This window comes from Sminthopsis crassicaudata, chromosome 4 (genome assembly GCF_048593235.1).
Source record: "Sminthopsis crassicaudata isolate SCR6 chromosome 4, ASM4859323v1, whole genome shotgun sequence".
NCBI lineage: Eukaryota > Metazoa > Chordata > Mammalia > Dasyuromorphia > Dasyuridae > Sminthopsis > Sminthopsis crassicaudata.
Genome location: NC_133620.1, coordinates 164,327,728 through 164,353,992, shown reverse-complemented (window position 1 = coordinate 164,353,992; position 26,265 = coordinate 164,327,728). Strand labels below are relative to the sequence as shown.

The 26,265-nt window shown below is 31.4% G+C and overlaps 1 protein-coding gene across 11 annotated transcripts in view; it reads left to right on the top strand.

The window, feature by feature from the left end:
• EYA4 (EYA transcriptional coactivator and phosphatase 4) overlaps positions 1–26,265 on the top strand; it is a 312,586-nt gene that overhangs the window by 24,607 nt on the left and 261,714 nt on the right. For all 11 annotated transcript variants that reach the window (XM_074309793.1, XM_074309795.1, XM_074309802.1 and 8 more), the window contains exon 2: positions 16,113–16,214. In XM_074309793.1, coding sequence (XP_074165894.1) covers positions 16,182–16,214 — 33 coding nt within the window. In that variant the 5' untranslated portion in view covers positions 16,113–16,181. The remainder of the gene's footprint in view (positions 1–16,112; positions 16,215–26,265) is intronic.

Below are 26,265 nucleotides of genomic sequence, written 5' to 3'. Positions count from 1 at the left end.
GAGGACATAATAAAATCTATCATCTTCTTTCATGCCTTCAGTCTTTCTCTCCTTTCAGTGAACTAAAAGAGAAGTTGGGATTATACATCCTGCTTCTCAAAATTGGAAACCATGGAAACACATAATCTCTTTCCTTTCCATCAATGCTTGCTTTTCATGCATGTGTGGGGCATTGGATAATCAATTTTCACCAATGTGAAGAGTCTCATACCTGTGGCCATTGAGGCTCAAGTTACATTCATATTTTCTACTATTTTAAATTATAGACATTTATGGCAGTCATGTCTATGATTTATATGATTGTCAGCTCCTAGTGAAGACCATAAGCTGCAATTATATATTTGCTTCTATGGGAAACTGTGAATCATTTTACAATGTGGTTATAAGAAAAATATTGGTTTGAAGAGCAGTATGAATTGTAATTCATTAACTTTTTAAGTTCATTATATAAGGTTTTTGGTAATTATTTTCTGTATAGCAACTCTTAAAAGTGCCCTATATTTTATTATTCTTAATTATATTCTATGCTTGAGATGCTATAAAAGATTAAGAACAGGAAAAAAATAAAAAGTTTTAAAGTTGTCAGAGTTAAAGCTAAGTCTTGTTAGTTTTTAAAGTAAAATATGTAGCTCACAGATATAAATAAGTACCAATCCAGTAGAACCTGCATTACAGTGGGGGCCAAAATAGGATAGACCCTTTTCCATTAGAGAGCTGTTTATTTTGCTATTAATAATGGAAAAGGGAGACTTTTAGAATATTTACTTTGGGACACAGAATTTATATTTCTTGCTGTAGTTATATTGCCTTTCAAATATTCAGACTCCTTTTTTTCCCTTTTGGCCATACAGTTACAATTCAGACCTGAGAAGGAGGAGGACAAAGAATATGAGAAAGTACCTTTCTTCTAGTCTACTTTAAAGGGGTTCTAAGAAATGGTATGCTTTTTCCTGCCTTTGAGATTTTAAAATAGCCCAGCCTCTAGGATGAAAGCTAAAGAAACAGATTGAATTATACTTTAGGGTTAAGGAATTACCCTCAATTTTTTTCCTTTTGATAAGCTCTCAGTAATATATTTTCATAACATCGTCCTTGTGAGGTCTATGGGACCAGTTCTATAGTTTTATTTTATAAAAGAAGAAACTTGGAGATCCAACAATCCAGCATAATCATGTGTATTATTTTGTAGGGTACAGAACTGCTCTGACATTTGACATACATACATGATTTTTTTTGTTTTCATAATAGCATATTCAACTGATAAATTGGACTTGGTGATTGTATGGGAGGAGAGAAATCTTTTATTGGGAGGGGGAGTAAATGATTCAAGGCTACATGTAGAAGGCCACAGATGCTTGGTCTCTTCATTCTTTTTTCTGCTGTTGTTTCCAAAATTCCTTGAGACTACAGACAATGCAACTTTTGGAAAATATAAGATCCATCAATGAGAAGAGAAGAACTATGAAGGGTTTAGGGTAAATGGAAATGTTTTGACTACTTAAAGAAACTTAATATCTGAGTTTTTCCCCTTCCTACTTTTGTATTAGCAGGTACCTGATCTTTGAATCAAGCTCTTGGGTGACTCTTCGACACCAGGATTTTTAACTATTCCCTTCTTAGATTTCTTTTTCCATGGGGAGAGTGTGGATATGTGGCAGGTTGAAGATGTTATAAGTCCAGTGCCTCCATGATTTTATAAGTTGGTAACTAAACAATGCCCAACCATATTTCATCTAGTTTGTAATTAAGATTAGAGTTTGTGTAAATTTTTTTTCAATTAATTGATTAACAAGCATTTATTGAATGGCTCTATATTGTACTGGGAAAGATGAGGAAGCAGAAAGAATATAAGATATTATATGGGTTTTCAGGGAAATATCTTTTGGATTAGCGATAGAACTTAAATCACAAAGTATGGCACAGGAGAAAGTGAAGGAAAGAATCCGGAAGTCTGGCTTTGAAAACCAATTCTACCACTTGTTAGCTGTTTGAAATGTGCAAGTTATTCATTATATTGGTGTGTCTCAATTTCTTGATCTGTCAAACAAGCATAAGAGTATTTGTGCTGCTTACTTCACTGCTTTGAGGAAAATGTTTTGCAAAATCAAAAGTGATATGTAAATATTGTATTATAATTATAGGATTATGGAAAAGGACAAATATCCTATTTGGTAGACATTATTAAAATCAATAAGAATATTAGTATTATGCATGGAATATATATTCAAAATAAATATGGTATTTTAATAATAGTAAATAACTGTAAATGTTTTAAAATATTAGAGGAAAATGAGATTTATAGAGCAGTCACAGAAGATGTTAGAGTGGAGGGCAGATGTTTTCTTAGGTGTTGGGGAGAAGGATGAATATTTCAGGGCAAGGTGAGTTTCATGAAATTGAAAGAAACATGTAAGGGTCTGCGGCAGGATGATAGGACTTGTTTGACTTGAATCATACAATATTACTTTTTAATAGTTTTTATTTACCAGATATATGCATGGGTAATTTTACAACATTGACAATTGCCAGACCTTTTGTTCTATTTTTCCCCTCCTTCCCCCCTCCCCCAGATGGCAGGTTGACCTATACATGAAGTTAAAGTATAAATTAAATACAATATGTGTATACATGTCCAAACAGTTGTTTTGCTCATACAATATTAATTAACAAACATTTCAAGATATTTAAATTTAAAATTGTTTGGTACCAGCCATAGAAACTCTTGTACATTAGATCAGAGAATGTCATCATCAGTGAAGGCCAATGTAATCAACGAGATGGGGTTTAACTATACTGAATTGTGGGTAAGAGTTAGGTAGATCTGAAAGAATACTATATTATAGATGAAAGGAAATGCATGAGAGAAGTCACCAAGGTAGACAGGAGAAGCAAGATGACAATATTCCTTAAACAGAAGATATATACTAGAATGTATCAGGAAATAGATTTGGATAGATTAGGTAGGAATGTGTCTGGAGGGCCTTGGAAGTCTTACAAAAGTGTTTATACTTGATGTAAAAATAAATTGGAGGAGCAGCTAGGTGGTACAGTGGATAGAGTACCAGCCCTGAAGTCAGGAAGACTTAGGTTCAAATATGGCCCCAGACACTTAACACTTCCTAGCTGTGACACTGAGCAAGTCACTTAACTCTAATTTCCTCAAAGGAAAAGAGCAAAAAAAAATAAATAAATTGGAACTACTTGAAGATTTTAAAATAATGTTATGATGTGACAAAAATGTATTTAAGGCAAATTAGTCATGTATTAGCATACAAGATAGAACTGAGACTAATAACTCTTCGATTATAAGGCCCATTAGGAAGATGACTAAGAATGGAAAAACAAGAGTAGATATGAGAAAATGAAAAGGAAAAATAAAGGAATAGACATTGACTGGATATAAGGGATACTAGCAAAGACCAAGTTAAAGGTAATTAAAAGCTTGCAAATCTTTATGAGTAGAAAAATGATAATGACATTTATGGGCATAAGAAAGTTAGAAGGGGAAGTTGGTTTTGTTTTGTTTTATTTTAGAGGGATTGTGATTGTAGTGTGGAATTTGTTGAGTTTGAGATGATGGAAAACATCCAAATGAGAATGTCCACTGGGCAATTATGGATATGAAAATTGGAGCTCAGATGAGAATACAGATTTGGAAATTATTAAAGACCATGAAAATGGCCTTTCATAAAGGCATGAAAATGGATAAACTCTTTCATGGTGAGAGGGCAAAAAGGAACCAGAAGGCAAAAAACTGAGTCTTGGTGCATATCCAAAGTTAAAGGAATCCAAGGTTCATTAAAAAGATAAAAATTATTTGTCATAAAGTACATATCATACATGTTTGGAGGTAGGAGAGAAAACAACTTAGAACACTTATATTACAAATTGTCCTGTTTAAACAATCCTATAATTGGAAGCATTTCATTAAATTTGTACATGATAAATAAAACGATTAACTATCATATGAGTAGACAACATTTCAATATATCTTTCTAGGCTGCAGTGCTCAAAAGTAAACTGAATAAAATTTAAAATAAATTAATGGAAGGAAAATAAATTATTTGAATATGAATGAAATACTAACTAACCATGACATTAAATTATATGATAATCTTAATTGGCAGCAATTATCTAAAGAAAAATCTTCAGCTTCAGAAACAATAGAATATAGGAATCATCTAGTAGTATTTTCATTATGATAAGAAAAATTCTTACAGACTCTGATTACAAAATACTCATCACATTTTGGCAGCATTGTAAGTGCATGATGAGCTGGCTTTGGTATCAGGAAAACCTAGGTTGATATACTGTTATAGATATTTAAATATATACACTGTAATTGTGACCCTGGGTAAGTCATTTAGTCTGTTAGTGCTCTAGGCAATTTTCTAAGATTTAAAATGCCAATTAGCATTGGTAGGGGCAAGTTGCTTCATTTGAGATATACCTAAATTAATGAAATTACAAATTTAGTTTCTGTCCCTCTGATTGAGATTCAGTCTAGTGCCACTCAGTCAGTGATTACTCAGGAAATGTGATGTAAAGGAAAAAATGCTGAGTTCAATTCTGAGCTCTCAAAATGACAAAATAGGGAGTTTTCAAGAAGTTTATAGGAAATTGATCTTGAAGAGCATTTAGTTGGACCCATTCATTGGTAGAGATGAAGAAACTAACCCCACAAAGTTGATGTTTCTTTCCCAAGGCACAGAGGACCCAAGTGGGAGAGTTAGGATTAGAATCCAGGTCCTCAAGGGGGGAGAAATCCAGGACATTTGACACCTGATAAAACTATATCTTCAAGATAGAAATAGATGAGTAAAGAAATTATAAAAATTGATTGGAGGAATTGACTGAAATAAAATCCCCTGAAAAAACTAGGTGTGAAAGCTAATGTTATTTCTCACAATTATAAAAGTTATTATTACAGCAGGTCATAAGTACCTAATTTTCATTTCCAGTAAAGACTGAAAAAGAGGTAATAGAGTGTGATGAATTTAGGTTAAATAGAAGATCTTCCTGATAGACTTAATGGTTAAACAACTGAAGAATAGATTCCCAAAAGAGGAAGGATTTAATAAATAGGGTGGTTGCCTATCAACATGTTTGCTGGTAATGTTTTGTTTTAACATTGTTTATCAAAATAAAATTTATTAAGATATATTTGATATCTAAAAATGTATCTATTCTTTTTAGAAGTTGATTTTTAGATTCAAATATTATGTTTTACCTATGTTCAAAATAACATAAACTCATGAATTTGAAAATATATTTACATATGTCTTTATATGAAGAATTTTAAATTCTGAAAATACACATTTATATATGTGCAAGTATATACATATGTATAACTGTAAGATAAACATGAATATATGTGTGTATCTATGTATATATACAGATACATGCATATATATCCTGAATTAATTACATGAAAATTATAAATTGAATTAATAATAAATTTTTAATGTGCTCAGTGTTGTCTAAAAAAAGTCTATCCTGTTCAAGTAACTAAGGAGGGAGATAAACTGCAAATTCTCCAAGTTATGCCTAGATCTTTAAATTTTCCATAATTCTCATTAGTTGTTTTAATAATCAGTACAAAGAAAAAAGACAAAAGCAAATATCAAATGAGCCCTTACATATGACTCTTCCTTTTCCTTGCCTGTATTATGCAATGGAGGAGGATGCTAATAATAGCTTTCTAGAATGTACTTCATGATTCCCTTTTGAAGAAAAGGGAGAAGAACTCTCTCCTTGAGGTCTTTCTAGGTTGAATTCTGCTGGAAAAAGTTTAGTTTAAACAAAAGTAGGGTTTACATCTCACTAAGAATCTCATCCATAATATCCCTGAAAAATAGCTATCTCACTTCCCATTGACCTCACTAAAAGGGAGCCACTACCTATAACACAGCCACTTCTGCCTTTGCATTGTTAAGTATTTTTTTAATGAATTGAAATCTGCTTTTCTGAAATGTCAATCTACTATTCTCACAAACCACGGATATTTTCCTCTCAAGTGATACTTGCTATAACAAGATTATAGTACAACAATAAAAGTGATCAGATGGATCCTGATATGATTATAACAACAATGACAATAACAACAGTAATTGCTAATATTTATAGCATTTATTATGTGCCAGGCACTGTACTAAGTGCCTTACAATTGCTTTCTTATTAACCTTTACAATAATCCTGGGATGTAGGTGCTACTATTATTCCCATTTTATAGTGAGAAAACTGAGGGAAAGAGAGGTTAAATAAATAGCCCACGGTCACACAGATAATAAGTATTTGATGCTGAATTTTAACTCATGTCTTCCTGAATCCAGATATGGCACTCTATCCACTGTGTCATCTAGCTACCACCAAATATAATAATATTTGACCTATAAGTTAATAGTAACTCTCAGTACTCCAAAGCATAGTAGGGAATGATGTTCTAATTCTCAGATATTTATTTGCTATGTAGCCCTAATCAAGCAACTTAATCTCTCTAGGTGTCAGTTTCCTATTGTAAAATTGTTTGATGATATTCTAACTCTTGGTCTGTGTGCTATGTAGTTTCTTTCTTATTCCACTTATTTTGGCTGTTCCTCTCTAACCAGTAGGATTCTTGCCTTCAAGTTAGGCAAAGATCTAGATAAAAAATGCAATATAATGTCAGAGAAGGAAGATAACTATCTACATACTTACATTTACTAGTTTGGACATGTAATGAAGACCCAGTTGATTCCATACAGTTCAGGTGCTATCTCCTCTGTGAAACTTTCTATGATATCTATACTGCCAAACCCTTCCCCTTTCTTCCTTAGTTTTTCTTGTATTATGAGTATGTAAGTCTGTGAGTGAATGAGTGTGTGTGTGTGGGGTGTTTGTGTGTGTGTATTGTATTCTCCATTGTAATCTAGAAGGTAAGCTAAGCTTCTTGAGGTCAGAGACTTTTATATATATATATATATATATATATATATATATATATATATATATATGTATAAATATATATATATATATATATATATATATATATATATATATAAAATATAAACTGTACCATACATTGCCTTATACATTTATAAATACTTGCTTATCTGAATTAGTTAACCTATTTGGTTTTTGTACCCAATATCTCACTGATCTTTAAAATGTCATTGAATATTGTCTCAAAATACTAACACACCAAGATGATGCCATTGACCTCATTGTCAATGCCACATTCACTTTCATTAGATTTTCCAGTAGTGACAGATTTTTGCTGATTCATTCCCATCTCTGCTGTGACTAATGGCATGTAAGAGTGCTGGCTGGGATTAGAGATGCAGGGTAGGACTGTGGAATAGAGAAAGCTAACTAGTTCACAAGGGCATTCCACCTGACCCTGACTTCATTTGTACATAGCTACTGAAAAACACCAGCCTCAGACTCGTGTTATGTAGTATAAGTAGAGACTAAAACCTTCCTTAAGAATTCAACTATGGGTAGACACCATATTATAAGTTAGTTATTTAATCTCCAACAATTTGCAATGGTTTTGACAATTTTACTCATAATTGAAATCTAATTTGGCATTTGTTGTTTTTTCTTTCAAAAATGTGCTGTTACTCCTTTTTTATGTTTTCTTGCATTTTATTTTGCTTTATTTTTTTCTTGTGTGGCACAATAATTATATAAATATGTATGCAATATTGGATTTAACATTTATTTCTATCATGTTTAACATATATTGGACTACTTGCTATTTAGGGGAGGGCATGGGAGAAGGGAGAAATTGGAACACAAGGTTTGGCAAGGACTAATGTTGAAGAATTGTCTATGCATATGTTTTGAAAAATAAAAAAAAAACTTTAATAGAAATTTTTAAAAGTTTAAAAATGTGGTGTTAAATGATTAAAAAATTTAGTTTTATTCCTAATAGACTAGAATGAAACAGAAAACCCACTACCTATTCTGCTTGTTCTTTTGCTATTTCTTACCTCCTTTTAGAAGTGGAACCCAAATATTATTTCCTTCTTCATGAAATTTTCTCTGATCTCATGAGTTTGTGGTGATCTTCTTGTACTTGACATACCACTCTGTTTTATAAAAAAATAACAGCAGTAGCAAAAATTTAGAACTATAAGGTTACAAAGTGTTTTGCATATATTTTCTCAATAGTCTTAACAGTACTAAAAATATGTAATGATTAACACCACTTCAGATAAGGAAACTGAGGATAAAAAAAGTTAAATGTCTTGCTCTGAATCACATAAGTACTAAGTACTTAAGGCAATGTATAAATCTAGTCTTCCTGATTCCAAGTCTACATTCTTATGAATTGTGTCACATATCCCTTATATCCCTAATATTCTTCTAATGTAATATTGTATATGTTATCTGTAAATTACAGCTATTGGTTTTTGTGACTATTCCCTCTTGCAATCACTTACAGTGACAATATATGGTGTTTCTTCCAGAGCTTGGCAGCAAAGCTGTTTAACAGGTGTTTAACAAATGTTTTTTGAGTTCCCCCATACTTTTTGCATATGTGGAATGAATAAATGAATATTTCCTGAAGAAAGTAATGGGATTATTTCATGATTTAAATATATAAGACAAAAATGGAGTATTAAAAACAGAGTATTTCTGAGGATATAAAGAGTAAGGATGCAAAATGCCATAAGCTGTTCTTAAATTCTTAAAGGTATTTTACTTGGGAGTGGCATAAAATAGTCAGGTATGTGTTGTTAATAAACACAACCATATATTCATTTTCAAAAATGGTTCCTAGGTTACCATTGGTCTCCAAGATTTAGACATCCTTCTCGGAAAAGACTGGGTAATTTGCCATGTTATGGGGAAGCAAGGTAAATACAACAAAGCATTTCATTGTACACAGAATCTCAAAATGGGAAATAACATTATTATTATTAATAATAATAAAATAATAGCAATTAGAACTCCACAGGTCATAGGGACTATCTGAGCATAGGAATAACAATAAATTTGATTAGACCACCTGATTCATACAAAGGTTAACTAAATTTATTCTGGCTAAAGAGGAACTAAAAAGAGTCCAGATTTATCATTCTCTGTATTTTTTTTAGTATAATACTTTTCTTTCTTCCTTTCTCTCTCTTTCTCTCTCTCTCTCTCTCTTTCCTTCTCCCTCTCCTCCTTTCTCTTAATATAACATATAATATATGTGTGTATATACATATTATATATGCACATATTTACATACATATACATAGACTAAAATGAAATAGAGAAAATATGATCAAAAAGTTACTTTTCTAGATTGGACATTGTAATGGACATTATATCATTTATAAACCAAGCAGTTTTTAGTACCAAGAGATCTAAAGTTATCTAAGTATCAACAAGAAATGAAAATTCTTATATTGACGTTAAGCTTAGGAGTTTCAGGAGTAATAAAATACTACAGTATCTAATTTATTTCTTTGTAATTGGGTTTCAAAAATAACTCACTATTTTGTTACTAATGAAAGAACACTTTGGCCCCATTGGGATGTATGAAGTCAGGTCAGGTGCTCCTTTGTATTCATTGTGGCTCCATTGGCAGTGTTCCTTTGACACTGTCAGGGTACAGAGTCAGGTGCACAGTCAAAGAATGCCTATCTCTGCCTCTCTGAATAGTTGGCTCTAGAATTGGAGATGGGTAATCTTTGCCCTCACCTTTGGCTTTGTTCCTTGGAATTGCTGCCTAATGGTTGGAACCAAAAAGTGCCTGGCCTAGCTTCCCAACTTCATTAATGAGAATTGAAGGACAGTGGAATTGGGGAAAGGAATAGGGAAGGGGGAAGTAATATGAGGAAGAAAGACTTTTCTTGGTTTATTTATGACTATACTTGGCAAATAATGGTTAAGATTTTGGGGAAATCACAAGTTATGACATTGCATTTTTCTATAAAATTCCAGTTATCTTCTTTTTAACATTAGAATAGATATTTTTAAATATATATATATATATATACATATATATATATATATATATTTTTTTTTTTTAAATTTAGGTGTACTCAAATGACCTTTCGATAATCACTACTGTCATTTTTAATAGAAATTATAATTGGGCTTTTTAGGAAGACATCTTATTTCCCAAGGTTACATAGTACCTTTATGTATATGTATATGTATGTGTATGTGTATGTGTATATAACATGTATATACACATATAATATATATATGTGTGTGTGTATGTGTATATAATATGTATATATATACATTATATGTTATATTAAGAGAGAAAGAGGAGGGAGAGGGAGAAGAAGGGAGAGACAGAGACAGAGACAGAGCTTAAATTTGATTAAAATGACTTTAATGATTCATGTTCAATTCATGTTCAATTTCATCTTCAGCATAGTACCTTAAGACTTATTCAAAAAAAATTTTAAGTTGAAGCTTTAAATTGAAATTATATTATCCTAATGTAAGAGAAAAGTACATGGACATTATGATCCACCATGTAAGAAACTCATAAAATTTAGCAGGAACCATGCTGTAACACAAAGAATACTTGGATTGGAATCAAAGGATTGGGTTCAAATTCTTATTCTTCTTTCTACTTACTCCAGTCTATTAACCTCTTAATTTGTTTATAAAATGAAAGTGATACCTACATAAGTTCTAAGGTTCTTTCTGCTTATAAATCTTAAGTAGCATTCCGTATTATACTACCATTCTCTCAATATAATGTTGTATCTTCGAATTATGATAAAGTTGAAGAGGAGTTCTGTTTAATTACTAGGAGACCAGAAGTAATGGAAACCAAGGTCTCAATTCATTTGCAAATCTTTACTAGCAATCTCACGTCATTTTGGCTTCATGGATCTGACTACTTTTTTTCTTGCATGTCTATTTGCCTTCTATCCTATTTTAATTTTATTGTATATATATTTACTCTCCATGTGATCATAGACAACTCATTTAAACTCTTACAAACTCAGTTTTTTAATCTGCAAAATGATTTTAATAAGAGTATTTCCATTACAGCTTTGTGTGAGTTATCTTATTGGGTCAATAATATATTTAAAGTAGTGAAAATTCTTGGAAAAACCATAAATAATATAGAAAAGTTAGTTATTATTATTAGTATTATTTATTACTGGCATGGATGAACTAATATGAAGTACATCCATTTTGTTGTTAAAAAAAAAAGAAAGATTTGATTTCCATCTTAAAGGTTGAATTTGCTGGAATTGCAAATATTTAAATTTTGATGTGCTCTTACCTCAATTCTCTTACCATTCTTAATGCTGAGGATTTTCTGAGTTTGAAGCCTACTACCTAGGCAGTAATCAAGGAATCTAAAAGATTTACTGATTTTCTGTAGGTTGGCAAATTTGAACAATAATGGAAAACCTTTTTCTTAAGATTTCGAACAAGTGAAAGTAATAGTTATCCCTATTTTAAATTCATTTTGATTGCCTACTTACTAGATTAATAAAAAAAATGGGCTACTATTTTATAACAAAGTATGTGGCAAGTTATTCCTCAATTTTATATCTTTACTAGGAAATAGCACTGCCATTCACTGATTGCTGACTATAGAGGTACTTTTTTTTTTCTCCTTAGAAAGCCAAACATTGAAGAATATATTTTAGCAACCATTTTATAATTATGATGTAAAACAATATTCTGTTTGCAATTAATCTAGGAAGTTTAACTTTGTTCTATAATGTAAAATCATTGAACTCATAATATTTTAGTACATTAACATATTTAGCAGAGAAAAAAAATTGACCTTAACCACAAAATGGTTAAATAAAAAAAAACACTAAAATTTTAAGGAAAACAATACATAATAACATAGGACACTATTACATATATTTTCAAAATTGGCATAGAATACTGAACTGCTAGTTGAAAAAGACAATCTTTTTTGTAATCCAAATATACACAGCCTTCTTTCTAATTAAGTTCTATTTTAATAATTATTTATTATACCTCATTGCATAGTATATACAACTATAACTATTGTTATGATTCATTGTTAACAATAGCTATAATAACTATAAAATAATAGTCTTTTTGAAAAGGCATCTCTTGTTTCCCAATGTTATGAGATGCCTTTGTTTTTAAAATACATATTCTTTTTGCATACCATATAGGTATACATGGGAAAAACTTTTAATTAATATATGTTTGGTATAAGAATTGTGCATATTGGTGTATTGTGATATAAAATGCACTTATAATAAGGTCAACTAGGTTGTTAGGGATTGGCCTTACTTACAGTCAGAAGACTCATCTTTATGAGTTTAAATCTTACTTGCTACATGATTCTGGGCAAATTACTTAACTCTGTCTCAGTTTCCTCAACTGTAAAATGAACTAGAGAAGGCAAACTACTCCAGTATCTTTGCCAAAAAAACCAAAATGGAATTCTGTAGAGCTGGATATAACTGAAAAATGACAATAACTATGCACACTATTAGTGTTATAATTATTAATTGTAATATAATATTGATTAATATTAGCATTAATAGTAGTAATAGTTGATATTATATAACACTTTAAGGCTTATAGAATGTTTTATATATATTACCTCATTTGAGAACTTAACTGGGACCAGACAAAGAATAAAATTATTCCAAATTATTACAGTCCAAGGAAAGATCATAAGAAGTTTTTGTTCTGGAAACACCATATAGAATATGTAGGAATCAGGAGATCACAGGACTGTTGGCAGAACTGGCAGGAAGATAAAATGTTATCTACATAGTAAAGGCAGGACTGGTGGACCAAATAATCTCAGAAAATAAGCAGAAATATATGACATTGTCAGGCTATAGGATTTAATATAAGTATTTCTAAGAGTTCTGCAGAGTTTCTTCTAATTCCTACACTGATTATGCCCTCATCACATAAGATAAGGATTGTTCTCTATGCCAAAGCTTTTTAAACTGTGGGATTGTGACTCCACATGAGGTTGCAAAACTGAATGTGGGAATTGTGGTTTATGATTTATCAATAATTGTTTAAATTGTATGTCTAATTTATATGCCTATGTTCCCAAGGTTGCATAAAAATTTGGGGGGCAAAAAGGGGTCACAGGTGAAAAAAATTTAAGAAGCCTTATTCTAGGTCCCTAAAACTGAAATGTAGTAGGAGATTTATTGGCATAACTTCCTGAATTATTATCAATGGAAATGACTATTTCCAGTTATGGTGGAAAATAATGTAATTAACATGTTTTAGTGTCTTTTTAAGATAACTTGAAATTATCTGCTATTAATTCATTCTCACTTTCATATTTTGTTAAATTGTGAATGCTCCCAGGTCAGAAAAGAACATAGAAGAACTTGCCAAATAGTCATTGAATCCCTTGCAAAGTTTTAAGCTGATTCCTACTTATAGTGAGACAATCAAAATATAGCTTATATAAATTGTAAGGTATTATCTGAATTTACATTCTCACAGATGAGTCACTGCCCCAGAATTGGGCTAACTAAACCTATTAAATTGTAGGTCAGGGTCAGCAGTGATTCTCTGACATTGGCCCAACCCCAATTCCTGTACTCCCCCAACTCCAAAATTATCATCTGAGAATTATTTAATTAGCCAGACTTAAGTAGTTTTTTTCTTCATTCCCTCCCTCCCTTCCTCCCCCTGCTCTCTGTCCTTCCTTCCTTCCTTCCTTCCTTCCTTTCTTTTCTCTTTCTCTTTTTTAAAAATATATTTCTCTCATTGTGGAATAACCAAGAAGTTCCCCTTAAGCATGATATATACTAGTCTCCTACCTGGGCTTTTTATAAAGCTGGAGTCCAATCAGTCCTTGGCTCCCAATGATGCAGACCCTGCCATCATCTTATCTGGAGATTTTGTTTAGAATAATTATGGGGGAGATGAGAGCCACCCCTTTTTAAATAATTGATTTAAGAATATTGATTGGAAGATGCAGATGTCTAATGCCCTTCAAAGTTGATAAGATCTTTCTCTAATCAAAAAGTTAGGGGCACCAGTTGAACTCCATCTTTTGAGCTTCTTCTTTCCACCTTACTCTCACCCCATAAGACCACAATTTGTACCTAGACTTGTCACTGAATAGATCTATTCAATCAGGTTCCTGGAGCTAAGTTCATTGCACAATAAACTAGCTTATATGGGGGTCAGTTTCTCTACTTTAAATATGTGAAACATATCTCAGTGCTTTTAATGGAAAGGGAACTCTGACATGAAATATGATTCATACAATTACATATATATTCTATAGTTCAGACTCAGTGATCTGACTTATGCCTGGCTTAACTTTCATTTTTGCTTCTTATTTGCCCCCTCCATACTGTGATGCCAAGTCTCAAAGTCTGGGACTTATTAAAGACTAGCCAAATGTACTTTTAAAAGAAAGAATATTATTTTTTCTCAAGTCTTAGGCCTTGACCTTGTATCCTTCTCCAATCAAAAGATAGGCTGATGTAGCACTTCAAATATCAAAAACAAGATTGGAGAGTTGAAATCCTTTCATTCTGTAAGCTTTTCTATTCAAAAAGCAAATAAACTTTTGGTTAAATATATATTTTCTTAAATACCACTCTCCAACTAATATTCAAACTATGCAAACTAAGCCCAGGAATACTATTTTCAAGATGAATTCCTAATTATGATTCCTATCATCAAGATGACTGGATGTTATTCACTAAGAAATTTTAGTATAAATTAGTTCACTTATATGCCTAGAACTTCTTCTTCTTGCAATTAGAGTTAAGTGATTTTCCCAGGGTCACAGAGTGAGTCAGAGTTTGAGGTTTGATTTCAAGTCAGGTCCTCCTGATTTTAGGGTCAGTGCTCTTTCCACTGTGCCATCTAGCTGTCCCCATAATCTTTTATGTTAACTATGATTTCTACTTATTATAGTTTTGGGGTTTTTTGTTTATTTTTCTTTGGTATGCATCCACATACAGCAATTCCAATAGTAAGTAACTTGCCTAAAATATTTTGATACAATTCAAACTGACTTACACTATATCTTGCATACAGCTAAAGTATCACCTCTAACCATATCTTGATCATGAAAGACTAGATGTGGATATTCTTCCATAACTTCTGCTCCAAAAGATTTATACAGAAACTTCTAGAAATGGTTGGTTGCAAATTTTTTTTTCTATTATTAAATAATTCTATTAACCCTCTTGTTCCAATGCAGTTTTTTGTATGACCAGATTTTGTTTGGACGGATTAATTAAAAAATTTTTTTGATAGGTTCATTTTTAATCCAAATTACTCATCTCACAATTTTCGCACACAATTGATTGTAAATGGGAAGAAATAGTGTATGGTTTGGGATTTCTTTGAATGATGAAGGTAAAAGGTCTGTTTCTAGTGTATCTGCATGTTATAGTCCCAAACATATAGTTAATGAGTTAGCCTACACTGTTTTAGAGGCTTCCCACTAATGCTATCAATCAGTTTATTTCTCTGCAGCCTAAGAGAGGATCTAGAGTTAGGGAGAAAATATTATCCCACAGGCCAGGGAAGGTGTCAAACCAGGAGGAAGATTGGCAGAGTTCATCAATGATTTTGTTGATACACAAGAGATAGACAAAAAAGCATGCTATCAAGTAATAGGAGTAACACTGACATATATAACCCTTCATTATTCCTTGAATTTTGATTTCCTCATCAGTACAATCTTTAGCTCTGATTCATTGTTCCACTAATTGCTTTTCTTTCTCTCACTTGATTATGTCATTCCATAGAGATATCCTAGTACATACCCATCCTGTGATATTTCAGTTTATATTTGATTCTCTTTGAACTTTTCTTTGAACCCCCATCTCTTTCTACCTCAAGTGGTAACATTTCTCTACTCATGGGATTCCCTGGCAGGTCTGAACCATTTAACTTCTATGGGCTTTAGTTTCTTCATCTATAAAATGACTTCTGAGATTCCACCTAGCTCTAAATACATTGTCATTCCCATTGGTTCTAGTGTCATCAAGAATTTTAAATCACTTGGCTTTATTTTCATAATTGTTATTTTTCAGGTATTGTATTTTATTTAAAAGTTTCTCTATTAACATTTCACATATTGAGACAAATGGGAAAATTTTAGGAAAGAATTAAGGGTCAGGTTAAGGAAAATAACTTTTCTTTTTTTGTTTCTCTTTTAGAAATTCCATTCTTAAGTTAAAAGGAAAGTGACTTCTACTTGAGAGGGAAAAGAAAAGTGATAAAACCACATGGAAGACTCACAGGATTTAAATGAACAATCAGTAAGTCCAAATTATTTTTTTTAAGTTTCTATAAATGGGACAAAAAATCTTGCTGTGTATTAAAGTGAGAAGAGATATTTGTTTTTATCACATCCATATTTTAGTGTGTACACACATATGTAGATGCCATGATTATAATTAGCAGAATTATTTACTATTGCAGTGCTGTATATTATTTTTGATTACTGTCATCCACATTCTATTTGCCTCCTCTTATGGAAAGCTTATTTGAATACTCATTTGTAATTCACAAAATTATAAAGCCTTATTCAGAAGAACAATGAGCATTCAAGAAAATACCATGGCTAATAACTGAGTTTTAACATATTACATTTATTTGTGATTATTACATGTGCCATTTTTGGGTTGTGAAACTTTGAGACAGGACAAGATGGCAGATTACTTATTAGAATGATGATTCAAAAATTTGACATTACATTTACTTATATAATGATGATTCAAAAAGTTGATATTTTTTCTAAATTTCCAGGATCATATTTCATCTGAGAAGTTTTTTTTGACAATGTATTAGTTTTATTTGTCTAGTAGTTTCTAATTTTTTGCAAAGAAAAATATTCTGATTCCTTGTTCAGCTTGGAATTTCTGCAACAAACTGCTGTTATTTACATTTCCCATTCATCTTCTTTAATAATGGAGTAGTTTTGAAGTCTAACACAGAAATTGTAAGTCAGCACCAATTTGTTCTTTGGAATGGTATATTAGGATCTGTGTGTCATGACAGCTGCCCCATATCTGTATCTATCCAACATTACTTTATTAAAATACAGGAGTAGTTGCACTGTCAGCAGCAAAACTTTAATGTTCTTTATTTTGATTTATACAAATGAATGTAACCTTGGATAATCACTTGGATAATCAGTTATAAATTGAATCATCCTATCAGTAATTTCAAAAGCATATGGGAAATTCACCTCAAGAAAATATCTTGGGCTTATGAGTCAATTCCTTAAGAAAACCCTCAGAGTTAGGGATGAATATGAGTGAGAATAATTTATAAAGAGAAAGTCTTCCCTTATGCTTTCCTCTAAAAACTATCATAAGATTTTGTCAGCAATAGGGGGAAAACTCACTATTTTTAAGATAGTTTGTTCATTCAAATCAAAGCACAAACAGATTGGAAAAGGACTATATATATATATACATACACACACACACACATATATATACATATATACATATATATGGTAATTAAAAATAGATACATAGCCATAATAACTATATACTACATCTATCTATCTATCTATCTATCTATCTATCTATCTATCTATCTATCTATCTATCTATCTATCTTTCTATACTACATATTTATAACTATGTACTACAGTATATAATAGACATGAGGAATTGTCTCTTGTGATTAGGATAATTCTGGTAAAGCTTTAGAAATCAGACCTCTATGGGTCTTTCCTCTGATTTGAAAGGGATAGAGGTGAAGGAAATACTGGAAAGTTCTTTTACTAGCACACCTTTCTTCTGTTCCTTATGAAATTGTGCTGGTGAGCTCTCTTATCACTTTAATATTATCATCTACTTTTCATGTTTACATAGTATATTACAGAGTTTATTGAAAGGCTGGAAATTTAATACATGATTGGATTTCTAACTCAGTTGAGATTAGCAAGATTATGACGGGACTGCTGTTGATTATTAAAATTGTTCAATATTTACATACCTAAATTTCCAGTCTTTTATGGTCTCATTCTTTTTTTTTTTTGAGTATTCACAGATCATATGATGACCATCTTGACCACCTTCAGAAAGTTGAATATGTTTGCTATTGTCACACAAGTAGTCAAGGATAGAGTACAAAATAAAACAAATTTTCTATATTTGGTAGGGTCTTCTAGATATTTTCTTTGCCAATGACATTTCACTTTTTGCTGTTAAGCTCCAAAGCAATACAGGGTCTTGTGAGTGAGATTCATAATTACAAAAAAAAAAGTAGTAGAGTGAGAGAGATTTCTGATAATTTTTAAGAGCACATTGGGGAAGGATGTTACATATGTGAAATGTGGCATGCACTTTCAGATTAGGTCATTATATTATTAGTTTTATTAAATGTTTTAATTTTTTACAAGAGACCTTTCCAAAAGTGGAAGTAACCTGTAAATGTTTGTACAAAACATTTTAATAAAATATTTAAAGGATCATCAATAAAACTCTTAAAAAAACTGTTGAAGAGCTCTGGGTAAGTGGATGAAAAAGAAAAACTAAGTGGAAACATGTTTTAAGAAAGGGTCCTTTTTATTTTTCCCAGTTATGACAAAATGATGGAGTTAATAAATAAATTGTAATTCAAAGTAAGTTCATATGTAATAATGCATGCAAAAGGCATATGTAACACAATTTATTTAAAACAGTTTATTTAGTAAAATTCATTAGCATGGTATCATTTATTGAGATTTTGAGTTAACTTCAAAATATTAAGAATTTACTGTCCTGTATTACAGAATTTCTATTAAAAGCTATATGCAAAGAATCAGTCTGAGGTTAAAATTCTGAAGTGAGATACCAGGTTAAAAAGGACATTATTTCTGCCCCATCTCTCCCAAAGTACTTAGTTTAAGCCTCTAGCCAAGTTTCACTTTCCTGTTAGACTCCTCATCAACTACCATGATATTTATCTACTACCTTCTTCTTTCATTTCTTTAACTATAATCAAATCAACTCTGTTATTCTTCCTGAAAAGGTCATGTCTAATTACTACCCTGTGGTTATATTTGCTATCCCTATAAATTTTCAAACTATAACATTTATAACCTGGCTACTATTTTCCTGTATATATCTCCTATTTTAATGTGAACTAATAATCTTAAGGCTAGGGTCTCTGAAATTTTGCTGTTTATTTTACCAACACATACATCAGACATTTTAAATAAATGTTTTTCAATTAGTTAATTTATTAATTAATTTATCAATTAATAATAATAATAAATAACAATAGCATAAAATAGTGGTATAGATCCAGGCAGCACTGTAGGAAAACTGAGGAGAGATTTTATATTTTCATTTAAGAAAATCATGGAAATCTTCTTGAAAATGATAGAAAATGGAGCAAATGTTTAATGAAAAGAAAGATTTTGACAAGTCAAAAAGAGGGAGGGAGTATATTTCAGTCATGGAGTCACATGAGGCCTTGTATGATTTTAGTATACTTTCTCCCAGAGTTTATGGGAAGAGTTGTTCATTTGCATTAGGCCTAATAACAATGATTATAATAGGAAATGATTGAGTATACTATTAGTTTAATAGTCAGGAAAACAAAGAAATCTTCTCTATTCTGTTTCTGTCTTAATATCTTTAGAATTTATCACGGTGCCTAACACATAATAGATGCTTAATGAATTCTAAATTTTTTTGATACATGTATTTCTATTTTTTTTTTATTTTCAAGAAAAACTGAGTAAAACCTTTGGGCTTTATAGTCTCTAACTCTTCATTCATTGGGAGGAACAGTGTGGTACAGTATAAAAGGAGTTGACATCAAAAGTCCTGGACTTGACTATTTCCTCTATATCTTGTTACAAAGTCACTTTACCTCTTGGATACTCAGTTTCTACATTCATTAAAATGCTGTGGTGGTTGGGAGGGTTAGACTTGATGTTGTCTAAGATCCTTTCTGATTATGATTTAATTTTTTTTGTCTTCTTTACAACCCCTATAGATTTACACTTAGTTCAGCTCAGAAAAAAATAGTTGTGAACTTAGAAAAACATATTACATTATTTTTCCTGATTATTATGTGACTTATGGCAGCATTTAATAATAAGAGATTTATTAATCTCTTGACATCTGCAAGGTACCTTGTAGGCATGGGTGATACAAAGAAAAATAACCCTCTGCCCTCAAGGATCTCATTTTTTTATTGGAAGGATAGAGAAGGAGTGTGATAAGATTGGAACATATAGACATGTAAATATAATGCAAAAATATGAAGAGGAAAAGGGAAGAAAAAATCAGGCAGAATATTCTAGGGTACTTGAGAAAGGACAGAATATGAATAAGTAGTAGGATCAGGGAAGGCTGCTCTCTGAAATGAATCTTGAAGTAAGAGAGGGATTTTGCAAGACAAACATGAGGAAGGGATGGATTTCAGGTGTAGGGAACAGGAGGTCAACATTGGATTTGGAGAAATTCACAGTTTAGTTATATTGAAACAACACGAAGAGAAATAATTAGAAACAAGAAAAGGAACTGTGCCTTTTTTGGGGAAAGGTATTAAATGCCAACCTATGAAGTTTATATCTTATCCTTGAGTCAGGAGAGAGACATTGGAGATTTTGAAGCATGCATGGACAGATAACAAGATAATTTTGGTAGCTGTTTGGGAACATTGGAACTGGGAAAAGCCATGAAAGAACTATTAGAGTATGGTGAGAGCTAATAAAATCATCCCTTGAAGTGAAGGAAATGTACATGCAGAGAAGGGTATGGTTCAAGAAATAATATAGAGATAGAATTAACAGAATTTAGCAACTTACTTATTAGGTATAGAGTGGTGATAGTGATAGAAATGAAAGAGTCAAAGATGATTCCAAAGTTATGAATCTGGATGACTAAGAGGATAATGTTGGCCTCCACAAAAAGTGACATTTAGTGGAAAGATCATGAGCTTTGGAACCAGGACATCTGTACTTGAACTTTAACTCTGGTACTGATTATGTCGCCATGGTCAAGGTACTTCATATCTACCTCATAGGGCTATTATCAAAGTTGAAAGTGGATTTGAAGAGCTTTACAAGTCTTATATAAATGGAACCTCATATTATTATTAGGATAAATGGAAGAAGTAGAAGTTTTAAGGGGAAGATGATTAATTCAGGTTTTGATGGGTTTATTTAAGGTGTCTGTAGGATGTTTAGGTGGCAATATCAATCAAACAACTGTAGATATTGTGGTATGAGAATTGATTATAGATTTTTAAGCGGTAAAAATAGAGATATTTTTGAACTCTAGAAAGCAGATGAGATCACCAAGGGAGAGACTTTTCCAGTGAATGGTGATCCCTTTGGGTCTGTGAAATATATTATGTAACATGTTCTCAGGAACACACATATAAGGAGAGATTTACACTTAGTTCAGCTCAGATGAAATATGAATACACCTGTTTATTTCAGAGAATTTTCCACAGCTTTGGATGGTTCAATAGTTTTGGTGCTACCAAGTGGGTTTCATATTTTCTACTCTTAATTTGGGAATATAGTTTTATCCTGTGTATTTATTCCAACCTACCCCCTACATAACTGTACATCATATTCTAAACCAAGATTTCTTAAACTTTTTCCACTCATGACCCCTTTTCTCATTAGACATTTTTACATGGCCCCTGATATATAGATATATGAAATAGGTATACAAATCAAACATTATTGGTAATAAATCATAATTTAATGACTCTCATATTAAGTTATTAAATCCCATATGGAATCATCAACCACAGTTTAAGAAACTGGTCTACATTTTTGCATATATGGTATAAAATATAGTTTCAAATAGTCTATATAGTTTTTATAGTTTCAAAGTACTTCATTTATCAGATTTTATTCTCATAAAACTGTGAGATCAGTAAAGTTTTATTATACCTTTTTACACATAGATTAAGGTTCAGAGGTTATGACTTGCTCAAGTTAACAAAACTAGCCAGTGGTTTAACCTGAACTTGAACACAGATTTTGGTACATTCAGTTAATTTCATGCTGTCAACTTGTCTATATAAGTAAACTAACTTCAGTACAAGTTGTGCAGATAGAAATATAATCAGTTTCTGTCATGCATGATTGGTCTTGAGAAACTGAAAATACTGAAAAGATAGCTGGCAATTGCTACACTTAGTGAAGGGTTTAGATTATGTGGAAAATATTTTCTATTCAACCTTAGTATAATAATCCTAATTAAATCAGTGGCTTTCCAACTGTACGCATAACTGGTTTTATAAAATGTACATGATAGCTCAACTTGGGATAGTCAAACAAAGAGTAAGTATTTTTTAAAGATTGTGGATCTTGGAGAGAGAAAAATAACTATGATCTACATTGGAGAACAAAAGCGATTAGGACATTTCAACCATAGTTTAAAAAAAAAAAAAGATCTGCAGGCTGAGTAATAAATACCTTTGTCTAAGTTATAATAAACCAGTGATTGGAACAGTTTGATACAACTTGGGTCTCTGGCTATATTATGATGTTGCTATATTCATGAGGTTATAAAAAGGAACTGTATAAGTCTTTTGTCTTCATATTGATGCAGTTGTCCTCATCTTCCTTAGCATAACCTTTTCTTGTGACAAAGAAAAATAGTAAAGTGAAATCACCCAGTTCTATTCATGATTTATTTTATTACAAGCTTTGGAAAGCTTATAATTTTATAGGTAGCTTCAACTGTGATTGCTAGTTTCATCTCTGTCAGAGAAAATAGGTCGCTGAATAAGGTAGTTATACAGATCCTGAAAATGTGTTCAGTTTTAGGTTTAGTTTTCTAGTGCAAATAGATCCATGAATTCTTACAGACTAAGGATTTTAGCCTATCAACAAATATTTATTGACTTCTCTGTTGCTTTGTTACCATTGCAGGATCACTCTTCTAGGTTCTGTTAGTATGACATGGTTCTTTCCTTGATCAAATTTACAATCTAATGAAGGAAAAAATATAAACAATAAACAGATGAAAAACATATTACTAATAATAGTCACTATTAACAATAATAAAATGTGATTATAGTTCTTTAAGGTTTATGATGTGCCTTACATATTAAATTTCATTTGTGATAATAGTTAAGTGAAAATATAGTGGTTAAGTAGCAAATACACAATACATAACTAGAGAGCATTAATAAAGGACTGTCAAACATAAAAGATGAGTCAGAGAATCCCAGAGTCAAAAGGACCTTTGAATTATCACCTACTACAGACTAGACCAAAATTGGAACTTCCTCTTTAATGCCCCAATCTCCACTCAAGATCCTTAGTAATGGTGAATCCATAGTTCCTTTTGGCAGCTCATCCTACTACCAGATAATTCTGTTAGGAAGTTTTTCCTCATATCCAGCCAAAATTTATCTGTCTTCCTGTCTTTGAGTTCCATTGATTACTACTCCTTTCTCTCTGGGGACAAGTAAATGAGCTTTAATCTTTTTTCCTTATGACTATCCTTCAAATACTTAAAGAGTAGTTAGGATGGTTCTTCCACCACCCAACCCCCCATTCCCAAAGAATATTCCCTTCTCCAGGCTTCATATTATCAGTTTATTAAATCCATTCCTGAATGGTAGAGTTTGATGTTTAACATTTTGTTTACCCTCCTCTCTTCATATTATGACTTGACAATGACTTTAAAATGTGGTTCTTTACATGTAAAGTAATACTTTGGGATCAATTCTGATCAGACCAGATTACAATGGGACTCTTAATTTCCTTGTTCCAACTATTATGCTTCCATTGATCTACCCTAAACTTAAATTAGTTAATTTTGGCTGTCATTTCAATTTGTTGGCCTAGTAAGATTAAAGCACATTAAAACCTCCAGATATTTTTCACATAAATTATTTTCTATTTCTTTTTTTGGCTTTGCTCTATTTATTTTTAAAATGTTTTTAATTAAAAAAATTAAAGCACAGGGTGTAATTTTCCAGTTTAAATTTGTATTAGTTTAGGCCTATAATTTTAATGGGTCAAGATCTTTTCAGAATCAGATTTTATCATTCATCACACTAACACTCCCACCTATATCTGTGCTATCTAGAGATGTGATGATATTGATGATGATGTTAGTTGATGTTTATATATTTCTTTTAATACCAATCCATTAATCACTAGTTTTAGGGACTATTTAACCACTTCTGAATCTATATACTGCCCTACTTTCCATATTGTCTAGAAGGAAATATTCAGATGCATTAATAAATATCTGATTGAACTCCAGGTATTTTTACATCTATCAACTTTCTCATTTTTACTATTCTAACAGCTTTATGATATGACAAAGCAGATGGAATATTGAACTTTGAGTCAAGAATATATATTTGAATTCTGCCTTAGCTATTTACCATTTATATGCCCCCTGGTCAAATCACTTAACTTTTATGAGCTTCAGTTTCTTCATATGTAAGAATGAGAAAAGTAATACTTGTCCTCAAGGAAATAAAATACATAAATAACTTTAGTAGCTTTCAAGTGCTATATAAATATGACAGATTATTAGTATGAGACCTGATAAGTGTGAGAAGCCTTAATAATTATTCACCAAGTTAGGTTTGTTCCAAGTCAAATTAATTCACAGGTGGAGGAGGAAGGAATTTGTGACCAAAGAAGAACTAGAGGTCATGAAATAATATATATATATATATATATATATGTATATATATATATATATTATATATGTATAATATATAATATTTCTATTATATTAAGTTAATAAGTTTTTATACAAATAAAACTAATGGGGACAGGATTAGAAGGGAAGCAATAAACTGGGAAACCATTTTTGCAGCTAAAAGTTCTGATAAAAGCCTCATCTCCAAAATATATAGAGAATTGACTATAAGAAAGATTTATAAGAATTCAATCCATTCTCCAATTGATAAATGGTCAAAAGATATGAGCAATTTTTGAAAAAGAAATTGAAACTATTTCTAGTCATATGTAAAAGTTTTCCAAATCATTGTTGATCAGAGAAACGCAAATTAAGACAACTTTGAAATACCACTACGCACATCAGATTGGCTAAGATGACAGGAAAAGATAATAATGCATGTTGGAAGGATTTATTGTTTTCTTTGGCCCAGCAAATAGCTACCTCAGGTCAGAGAGGTCATCCAGAGTTTTGGTGAATAACCCAAGTCCTGCAACACATTTAGCAGTAGAACTTGAGCCTGTATTAATAATGTAGTAGAAGTTAAGAATGTGGATGTTGTACAAGAAGATGGGATTTGAAGATTGAGGAGAATAAGGGAGGTTATTGTTAATGCATGGTAGGTAATTAGAGAAGAATAAAAAGATAGGCAAGAAGAAAAGAAAAAAAATTCTATTTTACCAAAAAAGTTCATATTACCTTAATCATGAAATAGTTCACTGGCCCTAACAGCTTATCTTTTATCATCAAGCCATTAGAAAAATAAAAGAGAATATAATGCTATCCATTGTCTTTAGGGGAAAGTTCTATGTATCGTTTTATGTGTCTAAAAGTTTGTCAAAAAAAAAAAGAAGCCCATAAATGTGGACAAAATAATTACATTCCTAATATCAGCATTGGCCTTCCAAAGCTGTAAGTGGCTGTCAATGTAGCATTGTAAAGATATCCATTCTGGAACTAGAGCTCATTGTGATGTTTGCAGTTTCATCAGACTGGATAAGGATTTAGTCTTCTTTAACAATGCATTTCCCTTCTGAAAATAATTAATTAATAAATGGATTTCTTCCATGATAGGAGAGTTCGGGGTCACAAAAGAACCCTGGGCATATGGAAAGCAGGAAGTCCGATAAAAAAGGACAGATAACAAATGAAAGATGTAGAGTGGAGAAGAAATAATTTATCTACTTCACAGTTTTTCTAAAAGCCAATCTTGGAATATTTAGCTTGTATATTCCACTTTTCTTCTAGTTTCTCTCACACTTTCAGGAAAAAATAAAATAAAATTTTAACATTTTTATTTCTATTAAAAATTTTTAGTTTATTCTATTAATGTGTGCTCACCATGTCAAGTAATATAAATTAAACACAAGTATAGATCCCATCAGGACAGCCAGATAATCTGTTTTCTTCTATTTCCCATCATTAAACCCAAAAATTCTGAACAATGTGGTTGTGCTAAACATGTGGTTTTTTCCCATACATAATAACCTATTCAGTCTCATTTTACAAGGTTATATTTAGTTCATGATTATTGAATAGACCCATGTTTGAAATTACCTTCAATTTAAGGTCTTCTGCATTGAATTTTGAGAAAAAACTATATTCATATGTAGTTTTCTTAAGATTTGGGAAACTTATATCAACCATTTCTAATGCTCACTGAATTGTTGTTCATTTGCAGGAA